Here is a 17561-nt window from a genome sequence, read left to right on the forward strand (position 1 = left end):
GACTGCAAAGCCCTGCTCACATTCTCATACTTGGCATCATTTCCTGCATTTTAACATTTCCTGCATTTTAACACTGTTCAGGAGCTGTATTTATCCAAGAGCTGAAGAAATGCCTGCCTTCGGCAGCTAATCCTGCTCATAGTTAACTATGCTAGATTTTTTTCCCCAGAAAAGGCTCTTGATCTCTTGAATAAATACACTCAAACTACTTTGTATCTGTTAAATATTTAGAAGTCAGGGGATATTGTTGATAAAAAGAGTACCATCCACTTTGAGGCATCAGGCATCAGAAATAAAAGTGCACATAAAAATTGCAGTCTTTGCCTCACCCCCTGCCTCCAAATTAAGAAGACACTATTATTTCAAAAATGTTATCTTTGTTCTTGTGAGTGGAGACATTTGCTTCCTGGAGGGGGAAATATATATTTGAATGTAAACATTGTCTCAGATGATAACTGCATTGCCAGATACAGGAAACCTGACCTACATACTTAGAAGAGATATAAAACAGACATATAGTATCAAAATTCAATCGAAGCATTTCAACTTTTCCCAAATCTTATTGCCAGCCATAATGTCTCCTCTTCTCCCCATCACCTCTGCCATAACCCCCTAACATTTTTACTTCAATGCAGAAAATAATGTATCATCTTTCAACATTTAATATACAGTAGGGTGCATGACTGAGATTCATTTCCAAAATCAGAACAAGTCAGAATTCTTTCTGAAGGGTAACCTGGGCCTCACTCTGGTTCCTTGGATATGAATTCACAGACTGCGGATCAGTCCAATGCTCCCTGTAGGGATAACTGGCTTTCCTTCACTGGGCTCATTTACTGGCAGGTCCAGATCTATTATGCGAGCTTGTTCCTTCATTTCTTGTGCCCAGCTCCATCAAATTCAAGAGCTGAAAACCAATTTTGGTCAGAGTCACAGAAGCTTAGAGTTGCGCTTCTGTGATTGTGAACAAGAATGGCATGCATTTGTCCCAGACTAAGAGCATGATGCTTCTGTTTGAAACCTGGGGATGCTGGGTGAGGTGAGGCAAAAAGTTGTCTATCTGGAAGGTTACAGAGGGTATCTAAAACCTCTAGCCTGAGTGCCTGGCTCTTTGCTTGAATGAGATATTACTTAGACCAGTGGTTCTCAACCTGTGCGTCGCAATCCCTTTGGGAGTTGAACGATCCTTTCACAGGGATCATCTAAGATCATTGGAAAACACACATTTATGAACACTTATTTATAACTTTGTGTCAGTTATGAAGTAGCAACAAAAATAATTTTCTGGTTGGGGGTAACTGCAACATGAGGAACTGTATTAAAGGACCACAGCATTAGGAAGGTTGAGAACCACTGGCTTAGACCAAAGAACCAGGTCAAAACCAGCCTCATTATATGGGCAACTCTGGCCCTTCAGATGTTTTTGGCCTACAACACCCATCAGTCCTAGCCAGGATAGCCAACTATGAGGAATTGTGGGAGCTGCAGGGCAAAAACCTCTAGAAGCCTGCCCTTTGTCCAGCTCTGGTTCACTGGGTCCACACAAACAACCCTTGTTGAGGTGGTAGCAGCAATTACATCCTCTGGTTATCAACGGTGATGATACTGAAACACAGTGTATAACAGTTGGCTACTGTCCTGCTAAGCTATAATAGCAGTGCAATATTTTGCTGAGTGGTGCCACTGAAAATCTCAGGTTCTCCATTATGCTAAAGGAATTCAGTGTCTGCTACCTTGCTCAGAAATAAAATAAGCAGAATGCAGTCACACAGATTGGATCTCGGGATTAACAACTTCAGCACTGAGGCTTAGAGGTCACCATTCCAAAGGTCCCCTCTTTGTCTTCCAGTAGCTAGGCTTGTTCTGCTGAGCAAGGCTGCTAAACATTTTCAAAATCACACCACAAAACTCTCCTTGGAGAGACAGGTGGTATGGCACAACTCCTTGGTGTCAGTATATATGATGCAGAGTGGGGTACAATTACATTTTGTTGGCAACCATCAGGATGGCTGATAAAGTGCTGTTAACGAGGCTCTCCATCGTTTCTTAATAACTTGCCAGCCCGTGGTTTGCTGTATTAACCCTCGTGACCTTGATTTCCATCTGAAACCTGCTGAGCCATTTTGCAAAATCTTACTGTAAACATCATTATACAGCCTGGATAGTCCTGAAGTCATTTTGCTGTAATGCGTGGGAGATGCATTCCATCCATTCCCTGATTTCATCAGACCCTTGACAGCATGCATCGATGATACTCAGACTGCACTGTGATTACGGCGGTGCATTATAATGGTGCTAAAGAGAGCTACGCAGACCCTAATTTGGTGGCTGTGGTCAAGATATTCAAGACTACTGGAATGATTAACATCATCTGACTGGAAATTGGCAGCCTTGCCTTAATGCTGTGATGTGCCAGCACGCATTTCAGGAAGCATGAGTTTACGCCAAAGGCTTAGGAATTGCTGACATGCTTTCCCAGCCACAAATGTTAACACCTAGATGATCACACATATCATAAATTCAGGCTCAGATAAGTTACCCTATACTGAACATACCGCACTGATATCAGGAAAGCTTTGCAGAAGCTTAATCAGCTGATTGGTGTCAACAGATCCTGAAGGCTTGATCAGATCCAGGACTCTTGAGACACTCATGATGCTGCTGAACAATGATAACTGTTATCCCTGACCACTGGACATGCTGGATAGGGATGACGAGAGTGTGGCAATGTCTGGAGTGCTACATGTTTCCACTTCTAGACTAGATTAATATAGTGGATTGTGAGAACGTCACATGCAGCCATATGGCAGACACTTCAGATTGAAGCTGCCACACATGGCCATGGTGTGTGTGCATGTTTATGAATTTTGCAACATTGTGGATGGGTCCAACTGAGTACCAAAGAGCTATGTTGACCTTCTCCAGTGTAGTGCCCTCAGGACACGTTAATAATAATAATAATAATAATAATAATAATAATAATAGTAGTAGGTTGGATTAAAGATCCATCATCCTCATGAAATGAATGGTCATATTGGCTGGAAATAATGCGCCTAACACATCTGGAGGACACCAAGGTGGGGAAGGCTGTTTTATGCAATCAACCCAGCTTACATGATTATACAACAAACAAGGAACCCACACAAGGTAACACTATGTGGATAAACCTATCTTGTGCAGATCTAAAACCCATCTAATGTGCTCTAGGTGTGAAAAATGGCACAAGAAATCTAGAATCTCAGAGTAGGATATACATTACATGTGCACAAAAGAAAATAACCTACTTTGGATATTCAACAATGACATATTCAAGAGCAGAAGCTCAGAACCATGATCTCTGGAAGGAAACCCAAGAAACCCAACTCCTTGCTATGCCATCAAGTGAAAGGCAAGGAAACTGAGACATCACAACATTCTGAATCCGGAATATAACTGCCAGCTTTGTTGAGCTAAATATAGTCTCTGTGATTATCCATGTTGCTTTCAACAGTATGACTTTTGCTTTCCCCTGTTTAAGATTAGTTCCCTGGATGAAAGGTGATTTGAAAACCCAACCAAACAGATTACTGACTCATCTGTTCAGAGCACTCAACACTTATCCTGATCCTACTCTCTCCATTGATTTCTTCTTATGGCCCTAAAGCCCTTCATACTGCTTCCCAGCTTCAAGACCACTGATGCATAGCTAAGACAAGCACCTGAGCTCACTCTGCTAGATCCCAGCCTCAATGCCAGGACGTTCTTGGTTCAAGCTATAGAGCCAATGAAATCTGGCACCCACAGTAAGAAAGCAGAAGAAGAATGCTTTTTTAAAAATATGTACGTTTTATAGTACTTACCACCAAATTCCCGATCACCATGACCAGCAGGAAGACCAGGAGACACAAAGGTTGTCCATCCACTCTCATACAGTCCCACATAGTTTCAATCCATTCTCCACAGAGAATGCGGAAGATGATGAGGAAGGAATGGAAGAAGTCCTTCATATGCCAGCGTGGCAGCTGTCCTGTGGTGCTGATCTTGTTGACGTTCCTATAATACACTTCTCCAAACAGCTGCATTCCAACCACAGCAAAAATGAAGACAATGATGGCTAGAACGACGGTGAGGTTTCCCAGAGCACCCACAGAGTTCCCAATGATCTTGATGAGAGTATTTAATGTGGGCCAAGACTTGGCAAGCTTGAAGACCCTTAGCTGTAAGACAAGCCACAGGAACACAATTAAACATCTACAAAATCCTGGCACTGGGCAAAATCAAACTGAAAAGGTTTATTCAGAGAGAATGATGTACCTAGTTTCTTAATACAGCCCAACTGAGGATGCTGTTAACTCCAGTTTCAGGCAATAAAGACCCTACCTATTGTAGACAGGCACACCCAGCTATAGGAGGATAGGCTAGAGCAGAATCCCATTCTTTCCTAGCACAAACTTTATTTTATTGTTTATTGCAGACATGCTGCTGCATTTCTCCAGACCAAGGTGACCAGATGTCATAAACTCAAAGGAGGACAAGGCACAGCAAAATGTAGGACATTTCAAGAAAAATTGAGGACATTGCAAAATAAAAACTAAAACCATTCATATAAATATAAATTCATGCTTCTTAGTCATGCTCAAAATGGAGAACATTATGGAATTATTCCTGGACAGAAGTCTAAAATGTAGGATATGTCCTGGAAATGGAGGACACCTGGTCACCATGCTCCAGCCTTCTTTCACCAACCTCTCAATGCTGATGCTGCTAAAAAGTCTTCCAATTTGACAGAGGATGGGGAAAAGTCATAACAGACTTTTTAAAAAGAAGTTTATTTGCTTTGGCAACTGAGGTATGCCTACATAAATTAAACAAAGAAACAAACCTCTAGCACTTTATTAATCTTTAAGATTTTTGCTGAATTGTGTTGCTCCCTGAAAAACTATGTAAGTACACTAAGACCAAATATAATTTTTAAGGCTGCTTATATTATTATTGCTATTTCTTTATGGAAAGAAACTTTATTTGATCTTTCATGACCTGTATTTTTGATTTCTACTTGTCTTCATCTTTTTCCTGTTTAGTTTGAAGTTGGTAGCCTAGGTCAGGTTTATTTATATTTTATGCAAGGGTGTATTGCTTGATATTTTCTTAGCCATTTATTTATTGACACTATGGTTATCTGTTAATTGCCATTGTTCTTTTCATATGAAATGACTGAACAAACAGAAACGCAAGATATATATTTTTTTATGAAAGGTAATATTTTATGAAACATGGTATGAATCACTTTGCATACAAGCTTGTGGGAAAACTGCATAAAAATAAATAGACGAAGGTGATGTGATGATAGGAACCAAAAGAAATTTCATCAAGGATCTTCCATATTTCTTTTTTAAAGCTTAAGTGTCATGATAGATATGGTCAAATCTTCAATGGCACAATTTATGTGACTAGATCGTAGCACTTTGGCCCTGAAGTAAGGGCTCACAAGGCTTGATGTAAAATAATAGCATTTGGGGGGAAATAGTTCTGGCCCAGGCTTTTATCTGTCATATGCTTTTTCCTTGCAGAGGGGCATATTAATTATTAAAAGCCCCCAAGTTACAATTTAAAATATTAAGATACAATGACTCTAGCTCCATGGTAATATTATGTTCCCTGTCTGCGGATGGTCTCAAGTTCAATCCTTGTAATCTCCAATTTGGGGTGCATCTACACTGTAGAAATAATGCAGTTTGACACCATTTTAAGTATGGTAACTCCATCCTATGGGATTCTGGGATTTACAAGGTCTTGAGCATTCTCTGCCAAAGAGTGCTGGTGACCCCAGAGTGACGCCATGTGACATGGCAACAAATGCACCATGTGGCACAGTGGGACATGCATGTGAATAGCTGCCCAGTGTCAGAACAGAGGGCTCTAAGGTAACAACAGAAAGGCAGAGCAGCTCCAGTGCCAGGATACTCCAGGCTGACCCTTAGACAAAAGCAAACTGCTTCAGCTTCTTCTAGCTAGTGAAGTCTCCCTCATTTTGTCATCTTAACCACACTCTGATGTTGATGGGTCATATGTGCCCTGGTTTAGTTGGAGGGTATCTTGTGTGTGTGTTGTGTGTCTTCAAGTCGTTTCTGACTTATGACAACTCTAAAGTGAACCTATCATGGGGTTTTCTTGGAAAGATTTGTTCAGAGGAGATTTGCCATTGCCCCCCCTCCTGAGGCTGAGAGAGTGTGATGTGCCTAAGGTCACACATTGGATTTCATGGCCAAGCAGGAATTGAACTCTGGTCTCCAGAGGTATAGTCCAACACTCAAACCACTATGTCTGATTAATTTTGATGCACTGGTGGTTTGATTTTGTTCCCTAAAGAAAGTGTTTAGAAGTGGTGTGGACAAATTGTGGTTTGTCAGATGATGCTGGGCAACAGCTCCCATCAGCCCTAGCCAACCTGGCCAATGGTGAAGTATGCTGGCTGTTACAATCTAACAATATCCAGAGAGCTACATGTTGCTCAGCCTTGACTTAGAAGATGGAAGAAAATGTGAGAAATTTCACACAAATACCAGGTAGCCCCAAATTGTCCTCTATATATCAGACACAGAGAAGGAGAGACCAAGCGGCACAAACTAACAAGGCCCCATAATCTTAATTAGATAGTTAACTCTCTACATTTTTCACCATACTCTGTCACTGATGACTCTAGAATATTTAAAACATGCAATCAATCAAATCAATATATCAATGCATATTTTTGGTGCTTTAAGGATAACATATTGGATATAGCCAAGCAAATTTTTCTGTGTGCATTTGTGTACACCTGCACATACACTCTCTCACACACACTTTTCCAAAGGTTCACATTTGTTGGATGCTTTTGCTCCATGGCAGCTTCTGCATTCCAGCACCATTTTCCCTCTTCTTCAATGTAGGGTGGGATTTTTAGGGCTTAGAAATCCAAAATATCTAAAGGGTCAAAGGTACCTCAGTCCTTGTTTATGAGCATCTATGAGAGACGTGAGAATCATATGGCCCTGTGGGGAGACCATGTAGGCTTTGATGGACCCCAGCAACTTTTAAAAAATGGGAGGGGGGGAAGAACCTCTGCTGGGCATGGTTTTAGCCCTAAACACTGTTTGGGTTCCATCTTCACTGTAAAAGGGAGGGACAGTCGGGAAAAAACAGTTCAAAAATGACGAGAAATAACTTTCAATTGCCTAGACTTCTGGTCACATCAGGAGAGAAGCTTCTGCCCATCAAATGATCAGTGAGGCCAAAATTGACCAATTGACCATCAGTGCCTATTCATGATATCATCATCATCATCACCACCACCATCATTATCATCATGATGTCACCAACAAACGTCCTCACAGCTGATTCAATGAAATATCGAATGAGGTCAGGGGAACAATAAATGTACGAAAAGTGGAAGAGATATTGCCAAAAAGAACAGCATCAAAACAATATTAATGTGGTTATAAAAAATGTCAAAAATAGCCTAAACTTGGAAGGAGCAGCAGGATATGTGCAAAAAGAAACACCATAATACAATATTTCAGCTTCACCCTAGCTGGTAACCTTTTCATTTTCAAATATGTGAGCTGCATGTTCTTCATATATGGAAGAGAAATGTATAATGAAGCAGTGAGTTTGCAATGCAGATGATGTTGATGAAATTCATGGAACAGAAGGCTATTGATATTTACTAGTCATAATAATTATATATTCCCTCCAGGACCAGAGGTCCTATGCTTTTATATATGAGCTGCTGGGGAGCATAGATAGGAGGTTCCTACTGCACTCATGTGTTGTCAACACTGGGAACAGAATGCTTAACTGCACCTTAGAAATAATGCAGGATGGCACCGCTTTAAATGCTGTAGCTCCATCTTATGGGATCCTGAAATGTGTAGGTTTATAAGGTCTTTAGCCTTCTCTGCCAAAGTGTGATGGTGCTTCACAAAAGTACAAATTCCAGGATTCTGTAGGATGGAGCTATGGCAGTTAGGGTAGTGCCAAACTGTAGTATTTCTACAGTGTAGATGCACCCTTAGGTGTGCCTTTGGTCTGGTCTAGCAATCCTTAATTTCTTATGATGGAAATGTAAGTAACATGAGAATGACATCTGAAAGTGTCTAAGTCATCTCTTGGGATTGAAAAACTGGTGGTGTTTTTTTGGTAAGGCCCTTTCACATATGTGCAAGATCTCCTTATCTTGTCATCTTCAACAGGTTAACACACACATGCTAACCAGCTGAAGACAGCAGCGCTGACTGATGCTACACATGTGTTAAAGGCCCTCACCAATCACACTCTAACATGGTGCAAAGGTGTGATGGTTTCTATGTCTCAGACAGACCGACCAAAATAATAAATAGGTTACCAGTCTGAAGGAGCGTAACACGGATACATTCCCCATACTTGAAAGGCTTAGTTCCATCAGGCTTAGAGTAACAATTATACTGTCAAAAATATTCCATCCTTGCTGGAAATAGTAATAGGGATCCAGAGCGATGAGTTTGAAGACCATTTCAGTTGTAAAAATCCCAGTGAAGATCTGTAAAAGGGCACAGGGTGGTAAACTGTTAGTGGGATCATGGGTGGTTTCCTGCAGTTATAAGAACACCATTTGTACCATTCTCTGCAAAGTCAGGGCTGGCTGCACATTCTTGGTGACACTGCACACTCAGGCATGAAGCTGTTGCATCATGTGTGACCCTAGAGAACAGAAGTGAGCACATCCCTTTTGGCTTCATCTTGGTTGGGCTCAGGAGACAGTTGAACTATTCCCCTCCCACCAAAAGAAGTTTAACAGCTCATCTTATTTTGAATTCAGATTTAATCTACCTTTACACATGGGAGCAATAGGTTCCTTGCCATCAATGCAGCCTCCTCCCATAACATACCTCCTCAGCTCCCCCTTATCTTTTAAGTCCTATTTCTCAGACCTAGGAGAGGTTATCCTTTCATACTACAGAATGCCCTGGCCAGCACAGAATCATAAAGACAAGGGGATTCTGGGAGTTGTACTCCAAAAATCACTTGCCATACTCTGGTCCCTCCCTGTTCCATAAGGGAGCATTCAAAAAGCCCTATAGTTTGAAGTGGTACAGCCTGCTCTGCCATCAGAAGATTGTACTTCTTTTCTGCTGCAAAGTAAACCAAATCCAAAAACATCCGACTTCCATCAAGTGAATTATTTTTCTCTCCTGCTTAAATGCACTCCATGTCACAAAGAGTTCCCTTACCAGATTACCAATATTCAGCACATCCTCAAATTCTTTCGTCATCTTGTAATGGTCCATGGCCATGAAGAGAGTATTCATCACGATGCAAAGGGTGATTGTCAGGTCGCTGAATGGATCCATGATGATATACTTGACTTTTTCCTTGATCAATAGCCACATCGGGCAGCAGTCCCAAATGAGGAACCTCACAGCAAAATGATTCCAGCAGGGAGGACACTTCTGTTGGGATTCCTCAAGCTCTAAGAAATAATAATAATATAATAATAATAATAATAATAGTTTATTTTTACCCCGCTTTTCCAATGTGATCAAAGCAGCATACAGAATATCAATAAAATACATTACAATCCATAAAACCAATACACAGGATTAAAAAGAACAATACTCAGCCAGCTGAGTGGGGGAATCCAGAAACATTACAGAGTCGTGCCAGGTGGAGGGCAAAAACCATATGATCAACAGTCATGGAGGGAAAGCCTGGAAAAAGAAGAAGGTCTTAAGATTCTTCTTAAAAAGATCCAAAGAAGTGGTGGAGCGGAGCTCATCAGGGAGATTGTTCCATATTCTTGGGGCCAAGATGGAGAAGGTCCGTTGTGAGGTCCTCACATAACGTGCATTTGGGACCTCCGGCAAATTTTTCCCTGCCGACCTGTGTGCGGGGCGGATTATATGGGGAGAGGTGGTCCTCCAAGTACCCTGGGCCCAAGCCATTTAGGGCTTTATAGGTAATAACCAACACCTTGTATTGAGCCCGGAAGCAAACAGGCAGCCAATGAAGATCTTTCAAGATAGGTGTTATATGGTCTGACCTGGAACCTCCAGCGACCAATCTAGCTGCCATATTTTGCACTAATTGAAACGTCCAGGTTTGGTACAAGGGTTGCCCCATGTAGAGCACATTGCAGAAGTCCAATCGAGAGGTTACCAGAGCATGTACTACAGTTTCAAGGTCCCTCCGGTCCAGATAGGGGCGCAGTTGGCGTATCAGCCGAAGCTGATAACAAGCGCTCCTGACCGTCGCATCCACCTGAGATGACAGGTGGAGCGACGAGTCCAGGAGCACACCCAAACTGCGAACTGAGTCCTTCAAGGGGAGCGTGACCCCATTCAGGACAGGGTGGCAAATCTCACTACCCGGACCCAGGGAACCTATCACCAGTACTTCCGTTTTCTCTGGATTCAGACTGAGTTCGTTTTCCCTCATCCAGCCCATTACCGACTCCAAGCAGGCATTTAGAGGAGAGATGCCATCCCTAGTCACTGCATCAGTCGGAGACACAGAGAAGCAGATCTGTGTGTCATCAGCGTACTGATAACACCACGCCCCGTGTCTCCGGAGCAAAGCATACATGACATGCAGGTCAGTAGCTGCCAAAGGCAAATAAAAATGAAATCATCAATTCATTGCACCTTTAGTTATTTTTCATCAGAAGGAAGAATGTGTCTTCAGATGTGTTTCTGCCCTTTGATCAGCTACTGCTGTTGTAGCAACTGTGGAATTACACAGTGGTGACCGATTGCTGGCTGATAATAATAACAACAACAACAATACATAGTTTCATATAAAAATAACCACCCTGTGCTTCTAGAAACACCTGGGAAGAAAAAAACATTATATGAAAAATCAATTTATTCCCCATGGAAAACACCATTTTCCCAAAAAAAGCCCCTCATGCATCCTCTTATTTCATGTTTTGTTGTTTTGTGCTCAAAACCAATGATTTTGAATATATACTGGTATCTATATCTATCTATATCTATATGTATCTAGATAGATATAAATATATAGATATTTATTTTTAAAAACCTGGTACCTGAAAACAGTGGAGTTTGGTGTAAAAGGATGGAGTTTTGTACCAAAAACTATTATTCTCACATATGCATTTTTGTGCTGTTTCCCTGAAACTATCTGGTGTGGGCAAAAAATGTATATTTTATTCTGTTTTATTGTTTTTATATTGTATATTGTATATGTTATTATGATGTGCACCGCCCTGATTGGAAGAAGGGCGGTATACAAATAAAGCATTTTTTATTATTATTATTATTATTATTATTATTATTATTATTATTATTATAGCAGACAAGAAATGCACCAAAATATTTGTTTACCTGCTAGCAGGGAGAAAGCTAGGTAAATTATTTGTCTTCTCATGTGAAAGCAAAATACTCAGATATATGTCTTTATATATAAATGCCTTCACATTGCCTGTTGACTTATTGTAACCCCATGGAATATTCAGAAGTGGTTTTGCCAGCTCTTTCCTGTGAAATATAGCCTATAGCACCTGATATTCATAGGCAGCCCTCCATCCAAGTACTAACTCGATCTGATCCTACTTAAGTTTCCAAGAGCAAGTGGGATCTGGTGCTTTTAAAGTATTAGGCACCATGGTCAAATATTTACATTCCTAAAAATGGTAATGGGAATAAGCAAGAAAATCCCGATATAAGGGCATATGCTCTGGCCATTAGATCTGTTAGCCAAATCGGAAGGCAAAAAACAAGCTAGCCTTGGTCTAAATCAGGGGTTGGAATCATGTGGCCATCCAGATGTTGTTGAACTACATCTCCCAGCATTCCTCACTACTAGTATGTTGGCTTAGACTACCTAGGGTTGTGGAACAACCTCTGAGGGCATCACAATTTCCAGTCCTAGCCCAAACCCAATACCCTCCAACTGTCCCAATTTTGTAGGAACAGTTGCAATTAAGCCTCTGCCATCCCTCTTTTTTTCAGCTACTTTTAAAATGGCCCAGTTTCTCTCTCCTCCGCTTCCCACTTTCTCCCTTTGTCCTCATATTACTTCCATGGCTGCAAGCTGAATTCAAAATGTGAAAATAGTTTACACCCCATTAACTTAGCAGAAGAGTAAGGAAAAGAGCGGGCAGAATGTTGCCCTTCACTATAGCATATGGCAAAAGTAAACTGCAGTGGCCTCATCTAGTTTGTGTGTTCATCCTTGCTCCTCACCTTTTTGTCATCTGAACCACAATCTGATGTTGCTTGGCCACACCTGACCCAGTTTTCATTTATGAAATCTTGGAGGGTATGAAATCCTATTCAATAGTTACAATTAGAGTATGTATGTACACACACACACCAATATAGGCTCAGTACAGATGGGCCTTTTAGCATATAAGGAATACGTGCTAGGGTTGCCTCGGGGCATCGCTTACAGATGCTCCACAACCCTAGCACATATTCCGTACATCAAAATGGCAGCATCCTGTACAGATGGGCACCGCCATTTTGACACGATGGACGCTTAGCATCCGCACATTGCAGCACACTTGTGACATTGCGAGTGCGCCATTGGCGCACTCGGGTGTCACAAGTCTGCCAGGAAAAGAACCCACTTTTGTGGGGGGGGGGGTTCTGTGTGAGGAAGCCGCACGGTTTGTCCGCTGCAGCTTTCTCACACAGCAAAACATGGCGCAGGCAGACCGCCCTTTTCAGGGGGTCTGTATCCCACCATATATAAAAATAATAATAACTTTATTACAGCCATTTGGCCAGCACAATATATACCAATATATATATCCAAGTCCTTTCGAGGCAAGAATTCTCTGAAGATGCCAGCCACAGATGGTGGCGAAATGTCAGGAAGAAACTCTTCTAGAACATGGCCACATAGCCTGAAAAACCCACAAAAAGCTATGTTCAGAGAATGTTTGCCACTGCCTTCCTCTGAGGTTGAGAGGATATGACTCACCCAGGGTCATCTAGTGGGCTTCATGGCTAAGCAGGGAATTGAACCCTGGCCTCCAGAGTCATAGTCCAGTGATCAAACACTATGCTGGCTCTCACTAGACTAACTGAAACAATTGCTAATTGGTTAGCCAGCACATGTGTAAATCCCACTCATTCCATGGGTCTATTTTAGGTCTGCCTAACAATAGGATTCAAGACTTTATTCCTGTGATGGGTTCTTTCAAGTAAAAGTAGAATCCAGATTTATCCAAATGACCTTGTTTCCTGCCGCTTGGCCAACTCTAACACCAGTGTAACATGGCAAATAACTGCATCAGCTATATGTCTCTTTCTTGCAAGCTTCCCTTTCTGAAACCCATGGCAATCATGACAGTCACGGTTAAAGGTGACCCATGCAGAAACATTTGGGCCACTGCCATCTTTTGCTTCTTCATGAAGCAACACAGAATTAAACATGGGCTGTCTTTTCTCTCCCCCCGACCCCCCATCTAAGTCTTTGAGCAGAGCAAGGTCAGCTTTGTTTACAGCGGATCATTTCAGAGTTTGAAAAAGTAACATTTCTGAATTACAGCTTCCAGAATCTTCCAGCCAACATGATCAGTGACAGGAGGATTATGAGAGTTGTAGAGCAAAATAATAATAATAATAATAATAATAATAATAATAATAATAAAATTTATTTGTATCCCGTCCCTCTGAGAACAATCGGGGCGGCTAACAAAGTTAAAAATACAAAACATAATAATAATAATAATAATAATAGTTATTTTTATTTTTACAAGCTCTCAATCATTTATATATAATCTTGCAATGCAAAACCATTGGTATAAAACAGGAGCAGGATTTGTCATGCCCTTCAGATATTGAAGGCATACCTAGGATCTGTCAAGGAAAGATCTGATTAATCCTCTGCCATCCCACTTTTTCAGCTGCTTTTAAAATATCCCATTTTCTCCCTCCTCCTCCCATTTCCTCCCTTAGTCCTTGGCTTGTTTCAATTGCTGCAAACTGAGCTGAAAAGGCAAAAGTAGTTTGCACTGTTTTAACTACAGCGGAGGGGAGGAGGTAGCAGAGATATGCTCTTTCCAACATGGTGTGTGTATGTGCCTTCAAGTCACCTATGGATTTATAGTGACTCCACGAATTTCATAGGATTTTCGTAGGCAAGGAATGCTCAGGGGTGGTTCTGCAGTTTCTTCCTCTGCGTGTGTGTATATCTGTGCCTTCAAGTCACCTGTCAACTTGTGGCGACCCATGAATTTAATAGGATTTACTTAGGAAAGGAATACTGAGAAGTAGACATTTTTTTGTTCTTCCTCATTAATAACGTTTGCCATCTTAACCACTTTCTGATGTTGCTTGGCCACACATGTCCCAGTTTTCTTCTGTGAAATGATGGACAGTATCCAAAGATATTTTTGAAATCATTTCTAGATTTTATGAAGAAAAAAAACCCCAATGTCTTCATTTTCTCCCCAGTGTCCTCACTTTCCATTTGCACTTTGTTTTTATGTGGGGTAAAATTCAGACACGTTATTCTCCCACTTGTCCTTTGAAATGGTACACTCCATTCTAACCACCTCAACCTCCTGCACACATATATGCAACCTCAAATGTGAACTGTCAAGTTAAAGAAGAAATTTCAGCGCTTTTACCAGACTCCATTCTGTAGATATTTTATTGTTGCGAAGCTGCTTCTATTTATAAATATCCTGAATACTTAGAAACATTTGAATTGAAAGCATTATTCATCTATCAGATCACTTTAAACAAAAGAAACCTTGAGGAAGAATTCCATAGGCAAATCTTGTGCTGGAAAGAATGGAAGACAGAAACATAAACAGAAATAGGTTTTTTTTTGGGGGGGGGATCTATGAGGCCATGTCCTAGAAGAGTTTATTCCTGATGTTTCGCAAGCAGCTGTGGCATCTTCAGAGAATGCTGGCATGGAAGAGAGTGGGGTATATATGGCAAGGCCTAGAGGGACTTCGTTTACTTAATGATTCATTGTCTGCTGGGAATCCCCCTCACCCTGGGTGGTTTTCATTTGAATTTACTGGGTCTTGATTTTGGTGTTATTCAGGACCAATAGCCAAACTTTGTTTACTTTAAGGGTTTCTTCTTTCCTGTTGAAATTGTCTGGGTGTTTATGGACTTCAATGGCTTCCCTGTGCATTCTGACCTGATAGTTGCTGGCATGGTCCAGACTTTCAGGGTTTTCAAATAACATTTTATGCTCAGGATGGTTTAAAACATGTTCTGCTACTGCTGATTTTTCTGGCTGACCCAGTCTGCAGTGTCTCTTGTGTTCCTTGATTCATGTTTGACCACTGCATTTGATAATCCCTACATAGACTTGTCTGCAGCTGCACTGCATGCTGTAAACTCCTGCGGCTGTGAGAGCGAGCCTCCTGTCTTTGGCTACCAGTCTTGAAAAACAGAAATATCAATATCCAACAAATGCAAATGAAAACCACCCGGGGTGAGCAGGATTCCTAGCATACAATCGATCATTAAGTAAATGGAGTCCCTCTAAGCCTTGCCATTCAGCAACAGAACAATACACAGATTAACATGCAAATCACCTCCTCTCAACCAAGAGTATATATACCCCACTCTCTTCCATGCCAGCATTCTCTGAAGATGCCAGTCACAGCTGCTGGTGAAATGTCAGTAATAACTAGGACATGGCCTCATAGCCTGAAAACCCCACAAAACTACGGATGCTGGCCATGAAAGCCTTCAACTTGGGGGTTGGACTGGACGGCCCTTGTGGTCACTTCCAAATCTATGATTCTATGACCTCACATAAACAGAAATAAAATCAATATTTAAATAGGGAAGAACTAAAGGAGAATATTCTGGCACATCTCTTCAAGCTGGCAACATGTGGAAGGCTGCAAATTTCCCACCTTTGATTCCTCCACATTGTGTCTTTCAGCAGACAGGTGCGGTGGGTGGCTGAGAACATGGCAACATGCCTTTTAGATTACAACTCCCAGAGGCCCCTCGTGAAAAAGGGCAGCATGGGGAATTCTGGGATCTGTTGTTTGAAAGTAAGTGTTACCATGGCCTACCATCTTGCTACAGCTCTTTGGCTATACTTTGAGAATGTCCTTCACCTTTCAACTTACCAAGACATGTCTTACCTTCCATGGCACTGGTGATGATACTGACAGCACTCACAGCTCGCTGCCTTTGAAAATGTTCCTCAGGCTGATCTACTGAAAGGCGCTGGGGTGACAAAAACTGTTTCTTGATGAGGTCTTCAGATGGAGATGTCTGCTTGAACAAACACATCCAATGAATAACACACACACACACACCTGATGACCTTAAATCAACCCTCCCTCAACCCAGCATCCTCCCTTTTGAATGCCTCTCCTGTTATCTGCAGCCAAGATGGCCACACATCTGGAAGGGAGGAGATTGGGAAAATATACCCTGAATCTCTGTTTTGCATAAGGAACTTGGTGTAAAACAAGATTTCAGGACTGTAGGTGTCACCAGTTATTTTTGTTGGTTGGTTTCATTAAAATCAAAAGCAAAAGCATCAATTTCAACCCAGACAAATGGTGGGTAATATTCCTAGCAGTCTATTAATCAGACCTAGAGGTCCCAAGGGACAGTTCTATCACCCCTCCGTATAACAACGTGTTCAAGGAAACAGCAACAGGGCCAATCAAGGGCATTTTTCTGCTTTAGGCAAAGGACAACGTATTGGCCTCCTCCTCTTCTCAATTAGATGTACAGAAACAGATTGGAGAAGTAAATGAAACTTATCCAATGCTGGCAATAGGAGGGAGTCCTTCACTAGACCTGAAGGCAGCAGTTTAGTTTGGGCAGTGACTAGAAAGATACAGCCCTTGAGATGTAGTCCAATTACACTTCCTGCACACCTTGCCTGTGCTAGCTTTGAGCTGCTAAGAGTTGCACTTCAACAGCATTAGGAAAGCTGAATGATTCCCACCTGGGTTTCAGGCAAAGATGGGAAACCTTTTCGGTCCAAGGGCTAATTGCAGCTCTGTACTTGAGGGCCAGTTTCATATACATGTCAATTTCTGATAAGTTTGTTTCAGATGTATGCCTGCCCAAGAATTGAAATCAATTGGAGGGGCCCTAATCTGTATCCCACCAGCAGGGGAAATACATTGTGGGGGGATGTGGAAGAAGGACGACCTTCTCAACAGTGGCATCCTAGCTGTGGAATTCCCTCCCATTGGAGGCCTGGTTGGTGCCAACTTTGGGATCATTTTGGTGCCATGTCAAAACTTGGCTTTTTATCAAAGCTTTCAGGCCCAACCGATTTTCTCCAAGCTGAGCGTGTCTCATGGTTGCATTATTCAAAATTGTTTAAACCAGTTTTAAATTGTCTGTTTTTTAAATGATGGACTAATTAGTGCATTTTAATCTTTTAAATTATTGCTATTATTTACTCTTCGGAACTCATTTTATTGTAAGTTACCTTTCGGATATAAGGTGAGATATAAAGTCTCAAATAAATAACTATCTTTGGCGCGTTACAGACTGCTGAAAAGCGGCGGCCTGCACCCGCCCCTTTCCCCGCCAGATTGGGGCCTCAGCGGCCAGAGCAGCAGCCGCTGAGGCCCCGATCCGCCA

At 41.6% G+C, this 17561-nt stretch overlaps 1 protein-coding gene across 4 annotated transcripts in view; it reads right to left on the minus strand.

Moving 5' to 3' along the window:
• SCN5A (sodium voltage-gated channel alpha subunit 5) overlaps nucleotides 1-17561 on the minus strand; it is a 334766-nt gene that overhangs the window by 130001 nt on the left and 187204 nt on the right. For all 4 annotated transcript variants that reach the window (XM_089533641.1, XM_089533640.1, XM_089533639.1 and 1 more), the window contains 4 exons: nucleotides 16091-16223; nucleotides 9228-9466; nucleotides 8363-8536; nucleotides 3840-4196 (listed from right to left, as the gene is read on the minus strand). In XM_089533641.1, coding sequence (XP_089389767.1) covers nucleotides 3840-4196; nucleotides 8363-8536; nucleotides 9228-9466; nucleotides 16091-16223 — 903 coding nt within the window. The remainder of the gene's footprint in view (nucleotides 1-3839; nucleotides 4197-8362; nucleotides 8537-9227; nucleotides 9467-16090; nucleotides 16224-17561) is intronic.

Source organism: Sceloporus occidentalis, unplaced genomic scaffold, assembly GCF_023333645.1.
Source record: "Sceloporus occidentalis isolate IW3139 unplaced genomic scaffold, rSceOcc1.0.p SCAF_7, whole genome shotgun sequence".
NCBI classification, from domain to species: Eukaryota; Metazoa; Chordata; class Lepidosauria; order Squamata; family Phrynosomatidae; genus Sceloporus; species Sceloporus occidentalis.